This window comes from Notechis scutatus, chromosome 1 (assembly GCF_049901735.1).
Source record: "Notechis scutatus isolate UNSWTSFEM ecotype Mainland chromosome 1, rNotScu1.2, whole genome shotgun sequence".
NCBI lineage: Eukaryota > Metazoa > Chordata > Lepidosauria > Squamata > Elapidae > Notechis > Notechis scutatus.
The window spans coordinates 277,781,534-277,797,808 of record NC_142009.1 but is presented as its reverse complement, the minus strand read 5'-3'; the positions used below and the strand labels follow the sequence as shown (position 1 = coordinate 277,797,808).

At 41.7% G+C, this 16,275-nt stretch overlaps 2 protein-coding genes across 2 annotated transcripts in view; one reads left to right on the top strand and one right to left on the bottom strand.

Moving 5' to 3' along the window:
* DNAJC17 (DnaJ heat shock protein family (Hsp40) member C17) overlaps positions 1-1,609 on the bottom strand; it is a 32,666-nt gene extending 31,057 nt beyond the window's left edge. Inside the window, exon 1 of the mRNA XM_026664578.2 lies at positions 1,298-1,609. Within this exon, the coding sequence (XP_026520363.1) occupies positions 1,298-1,375 (78 nt within the window). The 5' untranslated portion in view covers positions 1,376-1,609. The remainder of the gene's footprint in view (positions 1-1,297) is intronic.
* A 997-nt stretch (positions 1,610-2,606) lies between these two features.
* On the top strand, positions 2,607-15,436 carry ZFYVE19 (zinc finger FYVE-type containing 19). Its single transcript, XM_026664582.2, has 11 exons — positions 2,607-2,755; positions 4,479-4,597; positions 6,293-6,346; positions 7,558-7,718; positions 8,326-8,471; positions 8,687-8,801; positions 10,678-10,884; positions 12,948-13,021; positions 13,345-13,440; positions 13,925-14,079; positions 15,068-15,436. Exons 1-11 carry the CDS (start codon positions 2,702-2,704, stop codon positions 15,138-15,140), a joined length of 1,254 nt encoding a protein of 417 aa, XP_026520367.2. The 5' UTR covers positions 2,607-2,701; the 3' UTR covers positions 15,141-15,436.
* The last annotated feature ends 839 nt before the right edge of the window (positions 15,437-16,275 follow it).

Genomic DNA, 16,275 nt, shown 5'->3' with positions numbered 1-16,275 from the left:
TACCGCAGGACACAATTTCTACAGGACACAAGGTTAAATTTCCTACAGTCTTTTTATCAATCATCATCAATCATTGTGGTAACAGGATGTTGGACCACAGAGATTTTTGATCTGATGCCACCCAACTTTTCTTAAAATGGGAGTTTTCTCCTACACCTTTAGGGATCCCACAGGGAGCCTGGTGAGGTGACTGTACTTTGTTTAGTGACTGTTGTTATTCTGCTTAGTTTTAATCTTTTTTTAAAAATGTGTTCAATTGTTTTAATCATTGTTCTATTGTTCTAATTGTCAGTGAGGGTTGTATGCGCCCCAGAGCCATGTTCAATGAGATGGGGAGGGGTATATAAATTTGCTAAATAAATGTTTTCCACTGAAATCTGGATCGACCACAGCTTTGCAGGAATACTTATTTCAAGCGCAGGGCATCATAATCTCAAGTGCAGGGCATCATAGGAACACGAGGCCATCACCCTGCAGTTTTGACCAAGTAAATATTGGATTTAGCCCTGTACCCATACGCCCACCAACCGCTAACACCTTCTCCGCAAAGCTTGTCCTGGCTCTTGTTCTTCAAGCCTTCTAAGGCACAACCAAATATTGGCCCAGGAAGACAGGAAAACCCAAAGGTGCTTTTTCAAGAGGCAAGTGGACTTTCTTGTTTTTTTCTTTTCTTGTAAGGCATTTCACTTCTCATCCAAGAAGCTTCTTCAGCTCTGACTGGATGGCGGGGAAAGTTTTATATCCAGTCGGAGCTTCTTGGATGAGAAGCGAAACGTCTTCAAAGAAAAATAAAAACCAGAAAGTCCAGTTGCCTCTTGGAAAAGCACCTTTGGGACAACCATGACCTGGATGACTGAGAATCTCCATTTAGCGAAGACAGGAAAACCACCAGCAAACGACGAAACTAATAACCAACGAACAATCCCTACCCTGGTTAATGGACAGGCCATGAGTCCTGGCACGTTTTAAACAAGTTTGCAGAATAGCCCCATTTACTCCTGTAGTAAAACCCATTCAGGGCCGCTTTTCACCCCGTGGACCGTTTCCACATGCATTGGACCGCGACCCCCATCACAACTGAGAACGATGGGACTTGGAATCCAATACATCGGGAGGGCCCCAACCTCAGACACCGGGCCCCGGAGCTCACTTATCAGCGGGACCTCGAGAGAGAGAGAGAGATTAATACGCCTGGTTTTATGCATGGCTTGGGAAACGAAACCCGGACCGCCTCTAACGTCTATCAAACGGGCTTGAGAAGTACGGTTTCCTTTTCCCCAGCTCAGGCCTCCCTAACCTCTTTATCCGTCGCTTTCTCGACCACTCCCAAAAGCGCGTAGAGGTCCAACTCCAGCAGTTCTTTATCGACCGCCATTTCCCTCAAGACTCGCTTCTTCAGACAATTCCCCACCGGGATGATTCTCGCTCGAGCTTTTTTTTTTTTTTTTTTTTCCTCCCTTCCCTCCACTCCTTCGTTTCCCCCGACAGCGATTTGGCTTCTGGGAAACGTGGACTTTTCTCTTTAGGAACCTCTCTTCTCCGGACGGAAGATGGAAGTCGAGCGAACTACAGTTCCCAGCATGCCAGATCGGCGCTCGTCATCGTGGTTTCCGGAGCCGTGATTGGACAATCGCCAGCTTTCCGGAGCCGTGATTGGACAAATCGCCGAAACGCCAGCAAGGGCTGCGTCAGGGATAGTGGGCGGGGAAGAGTCTCTCGGAAAGGTAGTTACAGAACAGTACTGTACCAGTTATACATCAGGGTCGTAGAAGGGCTGTAAGTATATACACCTGGTCGTCGCTTGCGGTAAAAGGAGCAGTAGTCAGACTTTGAAAAAGGCAGAAAAGGCCTACTGGATTAGACTAGAATATCAGATTATCAAGATAGACTAGCCTTCCTTTCATAAAGTTTCCTTAACCTTTTCCTTTTTTCGTAAGCATCTTGGGGTAACCTTTCCCAATCCAATGCCCTCCTGATGTGTTGTACTACAACTCGGATAATTCCCAATGGGATTGTAGTTTTCCATACCTAGCTGGACACGGTGGGGGTTTGGTTTGCATCTTTAAGGGGTGACAGGTTTGAAAAAGTGTTTATAGGGGAGTATGCTGATTTATTTCCCTAATTCACCATGGCAGTCAATGAAGAAAGGAAGGGAGAGAAAAAATATCCAAAAGTAAACTGGTATCTTTTCAAAATAATTAATATAACTGTCATAAATTTTTCCCCATTCAATAAAGTTTTGCGCTGTTTTATTCTGTTGTGAATAGAACCTACTTTTTGGAAGAAACTATTGTATGTTGATCTGCTGTGGGTCTGCTTCTGAATATTGTAAAGATAAAATGAATTATAAGAATTGTTCTAGTTAAGAATTAGGGAATTTGGGATTAACACATTTGAAAGATACTGGGTTGGGAAAGCTTAATCTTTGAATTTTTGTTTCTTTCTCTATGATTTTAATTGTTATTAGGTAACCAAATGTATAGTTTTTTTATTATTATGAAAGCAAAGTCAAGTACCACTGTCACCTCTTTAGTAGATCATGTTTTCATTGAATCATTATCAGCATTTTATACTTCACTCTAATTCTTTGTTCTACCCCTGAAAAGCAAACCATGGGATAGCTGCTTGCAGACAAAATAGAATCACGTTGTCCCCACTAGTATTTTTTGTGAAAACTCTAAGAACCAACTCAGCTGGCATCATGGATAAAAGGTGTTATGGCTGTGCATCAAAGTTTACTGTCTTCAAGAAACAGGTAAGTTTTTCTTCACTACTCAGTGTCAGCACTTACAAAAACTGAACCTGATAAATCTGTGTTGAGAGAAATGTGATCTCATACAGTAAAATGTGAAATTCTCTTCTGGTAGAATTCATTCAGATTTCATGTTTTAGATTCATGCTTTTGATTCCTGTAATCAGTTTTAGATCTTTTAATATATCCGTTACTTTAATAGTGTACATTTTATTTGTTTTTATTGATTATTTTTGGTCCTGTATAATACCCAGAGTATGTTGGAGTTGTGCAGCTGTAACAAATTTGAATAAATATATAAATGATGGATGCTAAGCAAGTCTCTGCCTTTCAGTTTCAGTTGTTTGATTGTTTCGTTTTTCTATAATTAAATAACCCATAAGGGATTTTTTCTTAAAAGGTCTCAGAAGATGGTTTCACTTTGAAGAGTGATCTGTCTATTTTGATGCATAGTGAGTGGAGAATTCACATAAAATGAATTAAACAGGTTACATGAAATATAATGATAAACTCATACATTAATGCTAAAATGTGGAAAATGTGTGATGCTGATGCATGATTCCATGTCATTTTTTTATGTTACATGGATGAAAATAACTTAGATTTTGAGAAGTGTTTGAAAGCACATTACTGCTTTTAAGAAGTTATCCAGTAGATATTGATGTTTTATCTGCCAGTGCATCACTGATGATGTTTTATCAATCTTAAAACTGGATGGGAGGAACTCACCAATGGTGGGGGGAAATAATTTAAAAAAATAGCATATGACACCAACTTCTTCCTAAGGAAAATATGAAGAGGCTTTTGCCCAAAAATGTCTTAAGTCTTGGGGAACTTTGATTAATTAATGATCACTATAATATATGCTATGGCACCTAAACTCTTGTTTTCCCTACTCTTTGTTTATTGTTTGCATTGCTGTTTCAATATTTCTTGCCATTATTTGTTTTAAAAAATAGTAGGATATGAACAGAATAAATGATATAGTATACAGGTGTTATATTCTGTGCTCTTGCATGTCATACGTGTGTTTTGAAGGAGCCTAGAGATAAAAACCTTGTTTTCATATTGGCTTTCTATAACAAGAGAATTCAATTTCAAGCTGGCTGGCTTGCTTATTTGTTTGTTTGTTTATTATACGTGTCCATCTCACTTTTACATGGTCTAGGCAGTTTACAATAAATCAAAATAAAATGTGTAAAATACGCAATGTAAAAAATAAGAGTACAACATAAGCAGTCGGGCATAATCTAACCCAGGGGTGTCCAACCTTGGCAACTTTAAGACTTGTGGACTTCAACTCCCAGAATTCCTCAGCCAGCAATGCTGGCTGAGGAATTCTGGGAGTTGAAGTCCACAAGTCTTAAAGTTGCCAAGGTTGGACACCCCTGATCTAACCAATCACCCCACACAACCAGCAAATGAGCTCTAACCCTTGCCCAGGCCCCCTGGCTCAGGCACAAAGACCCACACTTTCTTCCCCAGGAGATTTTAAGCAGCCAGGAGTGATGTGAAGGTCCTATCAGTCCTGAGGACCCTGGCCACTTTCTCAGGATCAAATAGGATCAAACTCTCCCCAGATAACCAAGCTAGACCCAGCCCCAGTAACCACCACAGTATGGAACTATCTCCCTTATGAATCTTATAGAAGAAGGAATCTTCCAGCTGTCCTGCAGTTGTCTGCTAAGCGTGTTTTCCTCCGTTGATTTTTTCCCCCCCCTCTCAGTATGGTTGCAAGGGTTGTGGTCGAGGATTTTGCTCAAGCTGCCTTGGATTCAGTGCCACTGTTCCTCGTTGTGGGGACACTCAGCAGAAGGTTTGCAAGCAGTGTCATGGAGAGTTAAGGTAAGAACAGAACTGAATTCTGATCTAAGTGATGGATTGATACCGTGTTTCTCACAAAATAAGGCCGGGCCTTTTTTTTGAGCCCCGAAAAAACGGCTAGGAAGTTTTTCGGGGTAAATTAATTTCTCCCCCCGTGCACCAGCGCCGTCTCCAACAACAGCGTCTGAGTCGCTCCGCTTTACCCCGTCCCCATAACAACAGGAAAAAAACATTTTGAGGTACCTGGGAGTGCCGCGTGCTGCATTTGGTTTAATCCCGAGCGACTGGGTGGGTGTGAGAAGAGCGGAGCGAGCGTCTCTGCTGCTGCTACCCTTGGTGCTCCAGCCTCGGGCTTTGCAGGTTTGCAAAGTCCCGGTGCGCAGCCCGTTCCTGCATTCCAAGCACCCAGGCCGAGCTGCAGCTGTCCCTCTCTGCCAGCGCCCGTCTCCAATAACAGCGGCAGCAGCGGCGGGAACCGTGGAAGTTACGGAGGCGGCTCCCCCACCCGAGAAGTGGCTGAAACGCTTCCATAGTTCCCGCCGCTGCTGCTGCTGTTATTGGAGACAGCGCTGGCGAGAGAGGGACAGCTGCAGCTCAGCCTGGGCGCTTGGAATGCAGGAACGGGCTGCGCACCGGACTTTGCAAACTTGCAGAGCCCGAGGCTGGAGCACCAAGGGTAGCAGCAGCAGAGACGCCGCTTGGCTCTTCTCACGCCCACCCATCCGCCGGGATTAAACCAAAACTCAGCGCGTGGCACTCCCAGGTACCTCAAAATGTTTTTTTTTTCCTGTTGTTACGGGGACGGGGGGAAAGCTGGAGCGACTCAGATGCTGTTGTTGGAGACGGCGCTGGCAAGAGAGGCGCCAGCACTGGTCGGAACCATGAAAGCTACAGAGGCCTGAGAAGCGGCTGAAACGCTGCCAGACATCCACGCTGACGCCGCCCACCTGCTGACCCGGGTAAGGGAGGGGTAAGGGAGCCCTCCGTGCTCCAACATGGTGTTAAGAGCAGCTGATGGTGAGGCATAGCTACCTGCTGGACACTCCTAATGGCAAGTTCCCCCCGCCTTCCCCCCCCAATTTCGCATGTTTTAAACTAGGCCTAAATTTGGGAGGAGGGGCTTAATTTCATTTTATGCCTAGAAAACATGCTGGGTCTTCCTATTGGTGGGGCGTATTGTTGGAGAAACACGGTAAAATTGCAGAGCTCAATAAACAGCGAGTTGCTATTTTAGCATTTTGTGTATTAGCTGAAATCCACATAATTATTTAGGAAATGTACCACCATATTCATTATTCTACAATGCTAAAAGATTTTTCTGGGAGATGAATTCTGGCATTAAGGACCCAGATTGTTGGGGGCAATATGCTGACTTTGTAAACCACTTAGAGAGGGCTGTAAAAGCACTGTGAAGCGGTATGTAAGTCTAAGTGCTATTACTATTAAGTTCTGACCTTATTGGCCCAGAGTTTCTTTCTCTCACGACACTTAAAAGTGTCACATAAGGAATGTAGACAGGGTTGTGCTACATACGATACTAATGCACTATGAAACTGATTATAAATATATTTATTTTGCATATATTCTGACTTCCAAATGTTAGAGGGATAGATTCAGTCAAATAAAACATTGATAATTAGTCCCAAATCAATTTATTCGTTTTATAGTGTAGCAGTTTGAGTCTCTATTTTGTGACATTCTTATTTTTCTTTTCAGTGCACCATCTCAGTCAAATTCAGCTAGATGGTCTCCACCAGAGAACTATAGGAAGTGAGTTCCAATAATCACAAAACTAGTTTTCCTTCATGATCTTTATATATCTGTAAAGCAAAGTATATATATGTGTTATGATGAATCACCAATGGCCTTAGCCATTTTTCAAATTCCTTTACTTGTTGCAGGATTTCACTTCTTTATATTAACAATCCCAAAAATGTAATTTCTTTCTCAAAATAACCACAGCAGGACTTTTCAACAATTTTCTCACTATAGATCTTGTTAATTTAAAAAAATAATAATCCAAGAACCCCTGATCAGGAAGCAAGCACCAGAGATAAAAAATTGCCAATAATATGAAAAACTAAGAATAATATGCATACACTGAGGAGTATATATATCTAGGATGTGCATGACAGTTTAATATTGTGATACTGAAAAATGGTGCATTAAAATCATTATTTGTGATGTCACCTAGGATGAATATGTTAGGGATGCTTAACTGAAGTCATTTGACCCCCTGTCTTTTGCCTGTCTGCCTTTGTAAATGTAATTCTCGTATATTTATTCCCTCCTACTCTCCTTCTAAAATAATAGTAAAACAGGAAACAGTACCTTTATAAACAAGCAACTGCTTCTGCCCTAAGCAAGGTTAAACCCATTGGTTTCTAATGGCAGTGGAACAGAGTTCAATAACTAAGAGATTTCAGCGTAAGAGTCAAATTTTAAACTCTGGCCAATCTATACATCCAGGATAATGAGGGTATCAAAAGTGTTTGCCAATCCTGATATAATCTTCCTCTGAACTTCTGTGGTGATATGGTGGTGCAGTGGTTAGAGTGCAGTATTGCAGGCTAACTCCAGCCCACAGTCAGGAGTTTGATCCTGACCAGCTCAAGGTTGACTCAGCCTTCCACCCTTCCGAGGTCAGTAAAATGAGGACCCAGATTGTTGCCTGACATTGTAAATGCTCAAAGAATTCTGTAAAGCATGATGGAGCGGTCTATAATTTTAAGTGCAATTGCTGTTGCTATCTGTAAGGACTGGTCCATTCACTTGTGCTTGTAGGTTGCTGGATGAATCAGTGCTGTTTTATTTCAGCGAAACGTGTGGATGAATTTGGCAAACCTCTCTCTGTTTCTGTGTCTTGCAAGGCTCACATTGTCACTTGGTGCCTCAGTGATTAAACTGTGTAGTATGCGAATCAAGTCTTAGAGAAGCACTTACGATAATCCTGTTAATTCACCCAGGACTTGCTTTTGCAGGCGGATTGCAGCTCTTGAAGCTAAGCAGAACCAGACGCAGAGTCCTCAGAAGGGCTTGGTGAAATCTCAGAGTCAGACGGACTCCAGATATCGAGGGTTATCAAAAGAGGATAAGATTCTAACAGAGAGACTGGAGAGGCTCAAGAAGGCAGCAAAGCCTAGTGAGTTGCTCATATTTTCATGCTGGGGTCTGCTGAAAATAGAAAACAAATCAGAATTCAAGAACAGAATTCTTAATGTTCCATTTATACATGCAACGCTCTTGAAACGGTTTCTAAAAGAAGGCAACGTGAGCACCAAATGCCTCGATTTTTGTTTCCATAGTAGATTAACATTGAGCATGTTAAAATAGATACATATATTCTCTTCCTTCCCCTCCCCTCCCCTCCCCTCCCCAAACTCTGGCTTACAAGTGCTTAATGCTGGGTCGTTGCTATTCTCCAAGTTTGCATTTCGTTCTGCAGATCTTTTATTACCGGGCTGAGTAACATCATCGGTGCAGGGGGAGTGGAAGAGAACAATGCAGTAGTTTTTCTGCTCACGAGGAAAAGATTAGATGCCCTTTTCTGAGCAATTTGCTATTTAACAGAGATGATTTTCGATGGGTGCATGGTGAGGCCAATACTGACGGTTCCATAACCCTGAATCAACACTACCAGTTTCTGCATTTGAAAATGTGCCATTTTGCCATTGGTTTATATGTATGGAAATAGTTTTATGCTTCTTTTGGTCACTATTAGCAAATAAATCTGCTTTTAAATTGCACAGAGTCTATTCCATCCCAGGCGGAGATAGAATCTAGGCTGGCGGCACTGAAAGGAGACTCTGGAAGAGCCATTCCGACAACCCAAGAGATGGAAGACCGTTTGGCAGCCTTGCAAGGCAGAACACTTCCATCTGCAGCCCCCAGACCCGTAAGCTACCTTTGCTTAAAAACAGACTTTTCCCAGAGTTTTTCCAGCTAGAGAAAATATTTGAACATTACCTGACTCTTCTGATTTGCCCCCAGATTGCAATGTTTAAATGGGACAGAAAGGAAAATCATTAATATACAGGCAGTCATTATTTTAACTGTATTTAATTTAGCTGAATTAAATTTAATTACCTGTACCTCTCTTGTTTTGGTCAGGTACACCAGGTCCCCAGCAGCAAGACTCAGGTGGAGCAGTCAGATGACTTGCTGAACCAGATGGCTGAAGAAGTTGCCATTGATGAGAGTGGAGGCTTCACAATTACATCTCAAGGTTTCTCTTTAGCTTTAATACGCATTCTTAGTTTTGACGTAGAAATGGAAGCAAGTAGGTCCTGAAATCTCATGCAACAAAGTGAGCCCCCACTACATGATAGCAATGTGGGGAGACATGATAGCAGTCTTCCAATATTTGAGGGGCTGCCACAGAGAGGAAGGGGTCAAGCTATTTTCTAAAGCGCCTGCAGGCCAGACAAGGAATAATGGATGGAAACTGAACAAGGAGAGATTTAACCTGGAAATAAGGAGAAACTTTTTGACAGTGAAAACAATCAACCAGTGGAACACTTTTCCCTCGGAAGTTGTGGGAGCATCATCACTTGAGACTTTCAAGAAGAGATTGGATTGCCATTTATTAGAAGTGGTATAGGGTCTCCCGTTAGGGTGGGGGGGATTGGACTAGATGACTTACAAGATCCCTTCCAATTCTGATTATCTGTTATCTACTGTTCTTGATCAAGGGGCTGCAAGGATGCCCGTTCCAGAGACCTTGCGTTGCTTCCAAACCCTCCTCCTTAGCACCCAGTTCAATTTTGGTGAAAAATTGCCACTAAAATCCTGTAGTTTCTATTTGTCTTCTGATTGTATTGACATAATGTCATTATTTATTAATGGATGAATCAAATAATTGTCTATTCGGTCTCTGCTTTAAGAGATCCAGCAAGAAAATAATCTATCATCTTGTGCTCCATTATCAAAGAGCACTTCACGGTCAAAAACTTTTGGTTCATCTGAAATCTGCATTTCCCTAACATGGTTATTATTTGGTGCTTGCCTTCAGGAAAGGTAGTGAGTAGATTATTACTTTCTTCAGTGTGTGACACCCTGTCAGATATTTGAAAAGAGGTATCATATTAATACTCTTATTCCCCAATCAAGACAAAATCTTTCTGTAGGCCAGAGGTCTCTGTTAGGAATGATAGTCACCTAACAGTTGGGTTGGCTATATATAAACCAGGATAGTCATATAATACTGTTGTATCTTTAAGAGAATGCTGTAATTGTGATTGGCTGAGGTTCCTCCAACAGCCATAAGATGGAGCCAAAAACCTGGTTTGTTCTCTCTTGCATTTCTCTATTGCCTTTTGCCTGATCATCATTCTGCTGGAATTGCTGTGAGTCTTGCAACTATTAACAAACTCCATTAACTGAACTTTGTTTATGATACTGGGCTTCGTTTTTGGATTATCCCTGGACTGATTGTATTGAATACTAACTGCTTTAACCATGTATGATTTGGACTGTTTGTTGGACTTTGTTTACCCGTTTACTGGAAGTAAAACCTACATTTTACTATTCAGTGTATCTGTTTGCTGGCTGTGTGTTATTCAGCACCACTCTCACTGCATTTCCCTGAGTGCACTCATTCTCCTAACGGGGAATACCTCAACAGTCTCCAAACTTGGCAACTTTAAGACTTGTGGACTTCAATTTCCAGAATTCTGGGAGTTGAAGTCCACAAGTCTTAAAGTTGCCAAGTTTGGGGACCCCTGCTGTAGGCTCTAGGGATTCTTGTTTCCTGCCTTGTTTGACACAGCCTTTTTGAGTGTTGAGTGCTGACCGGAGGAAACCTCTTAGATCAGAGGCTGATTGAAGATCAAAAAAACACTACTCAAATTTGCATGGGAAAGACAGAAGAGACTTGTGAACCAGCAACAAACCTTTGAATTATCTCACATCTTTTAAAATCTTCTATTCAAACTTCTTTATTATAGGACAACCAGCAATTTGAATGGATAAACTGACTCCAGACACTGTGGCATAATTAAGAGTGTTTAGGCTGGGACCTGTTTTATTTTTGGCAAATTATTCTAATGGCTGAGTGATTGTGGTGCCAGCTGTGAATTCACTCTAGGTTTTTGCTGTTTCAGAAGTGAGGACACAGAACTGGAATGATTTGAATCAAACAGATGCCACTGCAGGCATTTCCGATCTGTCTCTCAGGCAGTTGGAGGAGGAGAAAACGAAACTATTGGCACAGGCGGCGGCTGAACTCAGGGAGGAAAACACCAGGGAGGAAAAGATTTTGGAAGTGGCCAAGCGATTGGCAGTTTTGAAAGGCAAAGATCCTCAGACAGGTACAGTATGTAACAAAAAGTATTCAGGCCATCTCAGGAAAACTTTAGTTTATTTGACAACGAATCTTGGTTGACTAATAGGAAAAAGCCCAAGTCATAATTCTCAGAAGAACTTCTATTTCCTGGGGCTAGGATTTTGATTCGTTTAAAAGCGGGTAATTAATAGGGATTGATAGCTGGGAAGAAATGTGAACGGAAATACTTCGTTTGTTTCATAAGCAAAGCTGTGAAACCAAAGCTCTCTTTGTCCCAACAGGCTAGACAAACAGGGTACATTCATGGGGTTTCTCCAAGCCTGGCACCAGCATATGACACCGCTGAGCAGCTGATGGGCCGCTGGGTTCTTTTGTTTTTGCTTTTCTTGATTTGGGTGATGATTTTTGCAGTCATCTTGATGTAGTATCAGTCTGGGGCATAGTGATAATGATGGCACAACTGATTGGTTCACTGCTGTTGTTGTCTGTAGGATGAGTCCCTAGGGCTTCCAGATGGGAGGTTCTGACCGTGGGTTAATCCTCCACAGGAGGTTTTGTAGAGGCCTTCTCCACTTTAAAGTTTATCCATTTTTATATCTCGAGTATACTTTCTTTTAAAATAGCCCCACTTCAGTATTAACCCCTAGTATTGCTCATGGCATATCAGCAGCACACTAACACACTCATGCCTCTCACGAAGCAAAGGAACGAAAGAAAACCAAAGCTGGCCCTTTTAGTAGAAACTTAATATGTAGAAATCAGTATATAATGGGTTTTTTATTATTAATACAGAGCTAAAATGAATTGTGATATTGCAGGTAAACTGCTGCGAGTGGCACATGCACAGTGAGCTGCCAGCATTAATAGGTTAGATTAGCCCTGGCAATGGAAAAAGACAAACTTCTGATGCTTAGAAATCACGCTGGCTTTGAGAAGGTGGTGTCAGAAGTGATGAACAGCTCCGAATCCTCCCAGAAAGAGAACTTAACACATTGGAGGATGAATCCGAACAGATCTTTGTTACTGAGAAGAGAAACGAATGTCTTTGAGAAAAGGACCAAGGAGAACAAAGATGAGGAGGATGGCCTACTGGCTGCCTTGAGACCAAAGAATATGCATATCAAAGGATGGGGTGGAGATTACTTGGCCGTCTTTCAGGACCTTCCATATCAAAAGTGATAGAAGTTGGATTGTCACTTATCCTCTCTTCTGCTTTGTTAAGGACTTGAAAGATTAATGGTCAAATTAATTCCACTGTATGGGAGAACTTAAGGAAGGCAAATATCATGGTTCCAAGCAATGAACCCAATTGAATCAGGACTCAGAAGCTCCATTCAGGCTTGGAAGACCTTTTATTGAGACATCCTATCGGCACTTAGAAAGTTGAAGCTAACTCTGGGTAATTCCCACCCTTCAGAGTAATAAAAAGAATAGAAACTTCCCACCCACCCCTCAGGTGTCTTGGGTCACCAGGATCTTCCCCCTCAGTCTCAGCAGATGTTCATTGCCATGTATAAGTATTTTTAAATGTTTAATTAGACTAATAAATATACACTATTGCCTCAAAGAGGGCTTAATTCCTGCCGTCCTCACGTCATAGTTACATTTTAAAAACCATGGATCTCTACTTTAGGGTTTTCTGGGTTTTTAGATACCAGAGGTGGTATTCAGCCGGTTCTGAGCAGTTGCAGTAGCGTAAATTTTGAGCAGTTTGGAGAACCGGCAAATACCACCTCTGACTGGAGATTTTACAGCATCCTTCCCCTGCCACGCCCACCAAGCCATGCCTACAGAACCTGTAGTAAAAAAAAATTGAATCCCACCACTGATCTGGTGGATGTTTTGTCCAGTGGACTCAGGCACTGCATTCCAGTTCCTTCTAACTCCCCCTCCTTCCTCCCAAAGAGTGGCAACTAAGAAACGAAGCAAAAATAAATACGGCCTCGGCTGTAGCCATTTTGAAGTTGACAGCAAGACTGCATGTGGTACAGCATGATCTGTGGTTATTTGTAGTAACTTGAAATGATGAAAAGCTCCCTTTATGAAATCGTTATTACATGTTCAGTTTTCTTTTTCTTTCTTCAACAGTTACTTTGGATGATTACAAACTCCCCAATAGTGATGAAGAAGAGGAGGAAGCCATCCAGAGAGTTTTGAAACAGGTCTCTTGCAGCTGATGTTACTTATGCAGAGTTAATCTGATTGATACCTTTTACTTCACACCCAAGCCTGGTTTTCCCCATGGATTAAACTTTTTAACCTTCTGAGTGGGTTCAGAGGATAAAATGTGGCTTTGTAAGTTTTGTAGCTGAGTAAGGGTTGGAAATTTGAAATGCTTTATTTAGATGGATGCTTGCTAAACTGAAAATTAAGAGAGTAGAAGAAAGCAGCCTGTGAGGGTACTTGTTGCTTGAAAGAGAGACGAACAGCAAATCTATTTAATAAATAAGTTTATTGTATATTTTATTTTATTTTTTGTTACCAGCTTACTGAAGAAGCAGCTTTGGATGAAGCAAGTGGCTTCAATATTTCCCCAAATCAGTCTGCAACTGTGCAGTCGAATTCCACTAAGAAAACCAAGGTGAGCAACACCCCTGGATACATGCATGCACGGCATTGTGAAGCTTGTATCTTCAGGGCTGCAGCTAAGGCCCAACAAAAAGTCAGATCCCTCAAACTGTGTTCCCTTAGGATTTATCAACTGCTCCCAGATGCCAGGCCAAAAAGCAAATACCTGTGGATCTTATCCTGAAACTAAAAGACAAATGGTTTCTCCGGGGTCAGTTTGCCCCAAACTTAATACTTACCCATAATTTTGCACAGGGCTGGCCAGTTTTTTATGCAAAATTGGTAGCAACCTGCCAGGTTTGGACAGTAGAGGTGATGTTCACATAAACAAGGGAAATTGAATGGGAATACATTCTTGAATTTTCAGGCATTAAAAACAAGTACATTTCAGTTATTCAAAGAATTATTATAGGTATTTTAGTAATCCTACAACTGCATTGGAACTCTTACTATGGATTTTTCATAATGTGGTTGCATGTTTGTATCTCCTCCACTAGGCACAAGCTCCAGTTGTTGCTAAACATCTAATCTGGCCTGCCAGAACATCAAACAGCGATGAAGAAGAATTACCCTGGTGCTGTATCTGCAATGAAGATGCCAGTGTGCGCTGCCACAGCTGTGATGATGACCTCTATTGTCAGCGCTGCTTCAGGTAAAAGACAAAATGTCATTGGGTAAGACGCAACTTCCCTTGCTATTTCTTTAGGAAACAGAAAGTCTGAAGCAAACCTTTTGAACCGAAGACACCATAAATGAATCAGCATAATTGGTAGAATATATAGTATTAAAGCTATAGACCCTAGGTCTTGGATCCTATGAGGAATTCCCTTTTGGATAGCAGCCTTGTTCTGTCCTCACTACGCCTTAGTCTCTGTGCAGCTTGACATGCAGCTAAAACCACCTAACCTCCAATAAAACAGACCGTGTTGCATAGACCTGAATGCTTTGTTAAAAGAACAGGATATGGTGAAACTGGGGAAAATAGGGATACATAAAATGAGAGCGAAGTACAAGATAGGCAGTATTGAGTTCCTGCTGAACACAACAATTAATAAATGCAAGCAATCTAAATCTCACCAGTGATGCTCTTGTGTGGGGGATGTGAGTTGTCCTTGGATGACCATGTGCCACAGATTAAGATGGATTTTTCTTTGTGTTTCTGCCTTTCTCCAAATGCTAAAGGAAATGGAGTCTGGCTTCCCAGCATGCATTTGCTTTGAAAGTTCAGGCTGCTGGGTAGTGGGATGGGTTCAGCTTCAAACAATATACTTGGCATTTGTTCCTCTGGCCAGGAGATGGGGCTAGAGAGCAACAACAATATATAAAGGTCATATGTTAGGGTATATTTGTCCATCAGGCCACTAGATGGGGCTAGAGAGCAACAACAGTATATAAAGACTGTTTGGGCATGACAAGTCTCCTGTAGCACTAAAATGGTTTTCCCAAGAGATGGGGAATCTCCCAGGTAAGCACTGTGAGGAAAAGAAGAGGTGCAGTTGAAAAGGGAAGTTGCCGGAAAATACCTTCATATGTCTATCTCCTATGTCAAAACTTGGTTACTTGCTTATAGTGCTCGATTCTCCTGATTGGCATAGCTAACTTTTGCTTAACCTTGGCTAAATTTCCTGTTTTGGTTTTAGGGAAAGCCACGACGAGTATGATTGGAAGGAGCACAGAACATCTGGCTATCGTCCTCCCCGCCAGCAAAAATGAGCCCAAAGAGCAGGATGGGAAAGGTTTGAAAAAAGGCATCGGCCAGAAATGTTTTCCACTGGGCATCAGCTGGGCATAAAAATCAATTCTGGATACCGAGGAAAGAGAAACCTATACTTGGCAAGAACAAGAAGTTGCAATGAAATTAAATGAGACACTGAAGCTGGTTTGTTTTGTGAATAAGCCATGAAGAATGATACGGTTAAATAGGAAGGTTATTGTGCTCCTGAGGACTATGATTAGTGGAAAAATATAATATGAATATTTTAAAAAGATAATAAAAGATACAAAGAAAATAGCGCAATGAACTTGTACTCTGTTTCTTTGCTACAAAAAAATTAGGGCCTTATATTTCTGATTATTAGCAGCTTATCAAAAAATGTAAGTCATAATTTAAAAATTATATTCTGTCCTCAGGAAAAAAACGGTTGCTTTATGCAGTCCATGGACATTCCTAAGGGTGTCTAATTGGATGGAGGTTCACACCTGCATCATGTACATTCCAGTATGCCTCCCGTTGTCGCTCCTTCCTAAGATCATGAAGGGTTTGGGGATCATGAAGCATATGGAAAAGTCTTTGCAGAGACCAAGCCAAGCAGTCAGTGAAGGTACCATTTCAGGTTGATATCTGCAGAAGGGCTTCTGTGGCCTTATGCTGATCTCATAATCCAACTATGCCCATTCACTAATTTTTCTTTCAGTTATACCAGTAGTCTGTTGAAATACACATGGGGGCAAGGCAATTGAAATGTGGGTACTTAAGAAACTATGAAATTGAGACTTTTTAGATACTTCATTCCTGAGGCATCGTTTTTTTCATTTCAGGTGTATGTCATTCCTCTCCTCACTGTCAGATTTCATTGGAATTGTTCCTCCTGGAGCACCTGGCGGAGAGAATTGTGTCCACTTGCCTTTCTCCTCCAGGTTTCAGGCTTCAGGTGGAATGAGCAACTAGCTACCATGTTTCCCCCAAAATAAAACTGTGTCTTATATTAATTTTTGCTCCAAAAGACGTATTAGGGCTTATTTTCCAGTTAGGTCTTATTTTGGGGGAAATACGATATTAAATGTGTCTGGCTGATAATCTTAACTGGGGCTTATTTTGGGGATAGGGCGTATATTATGAGCATCCGGA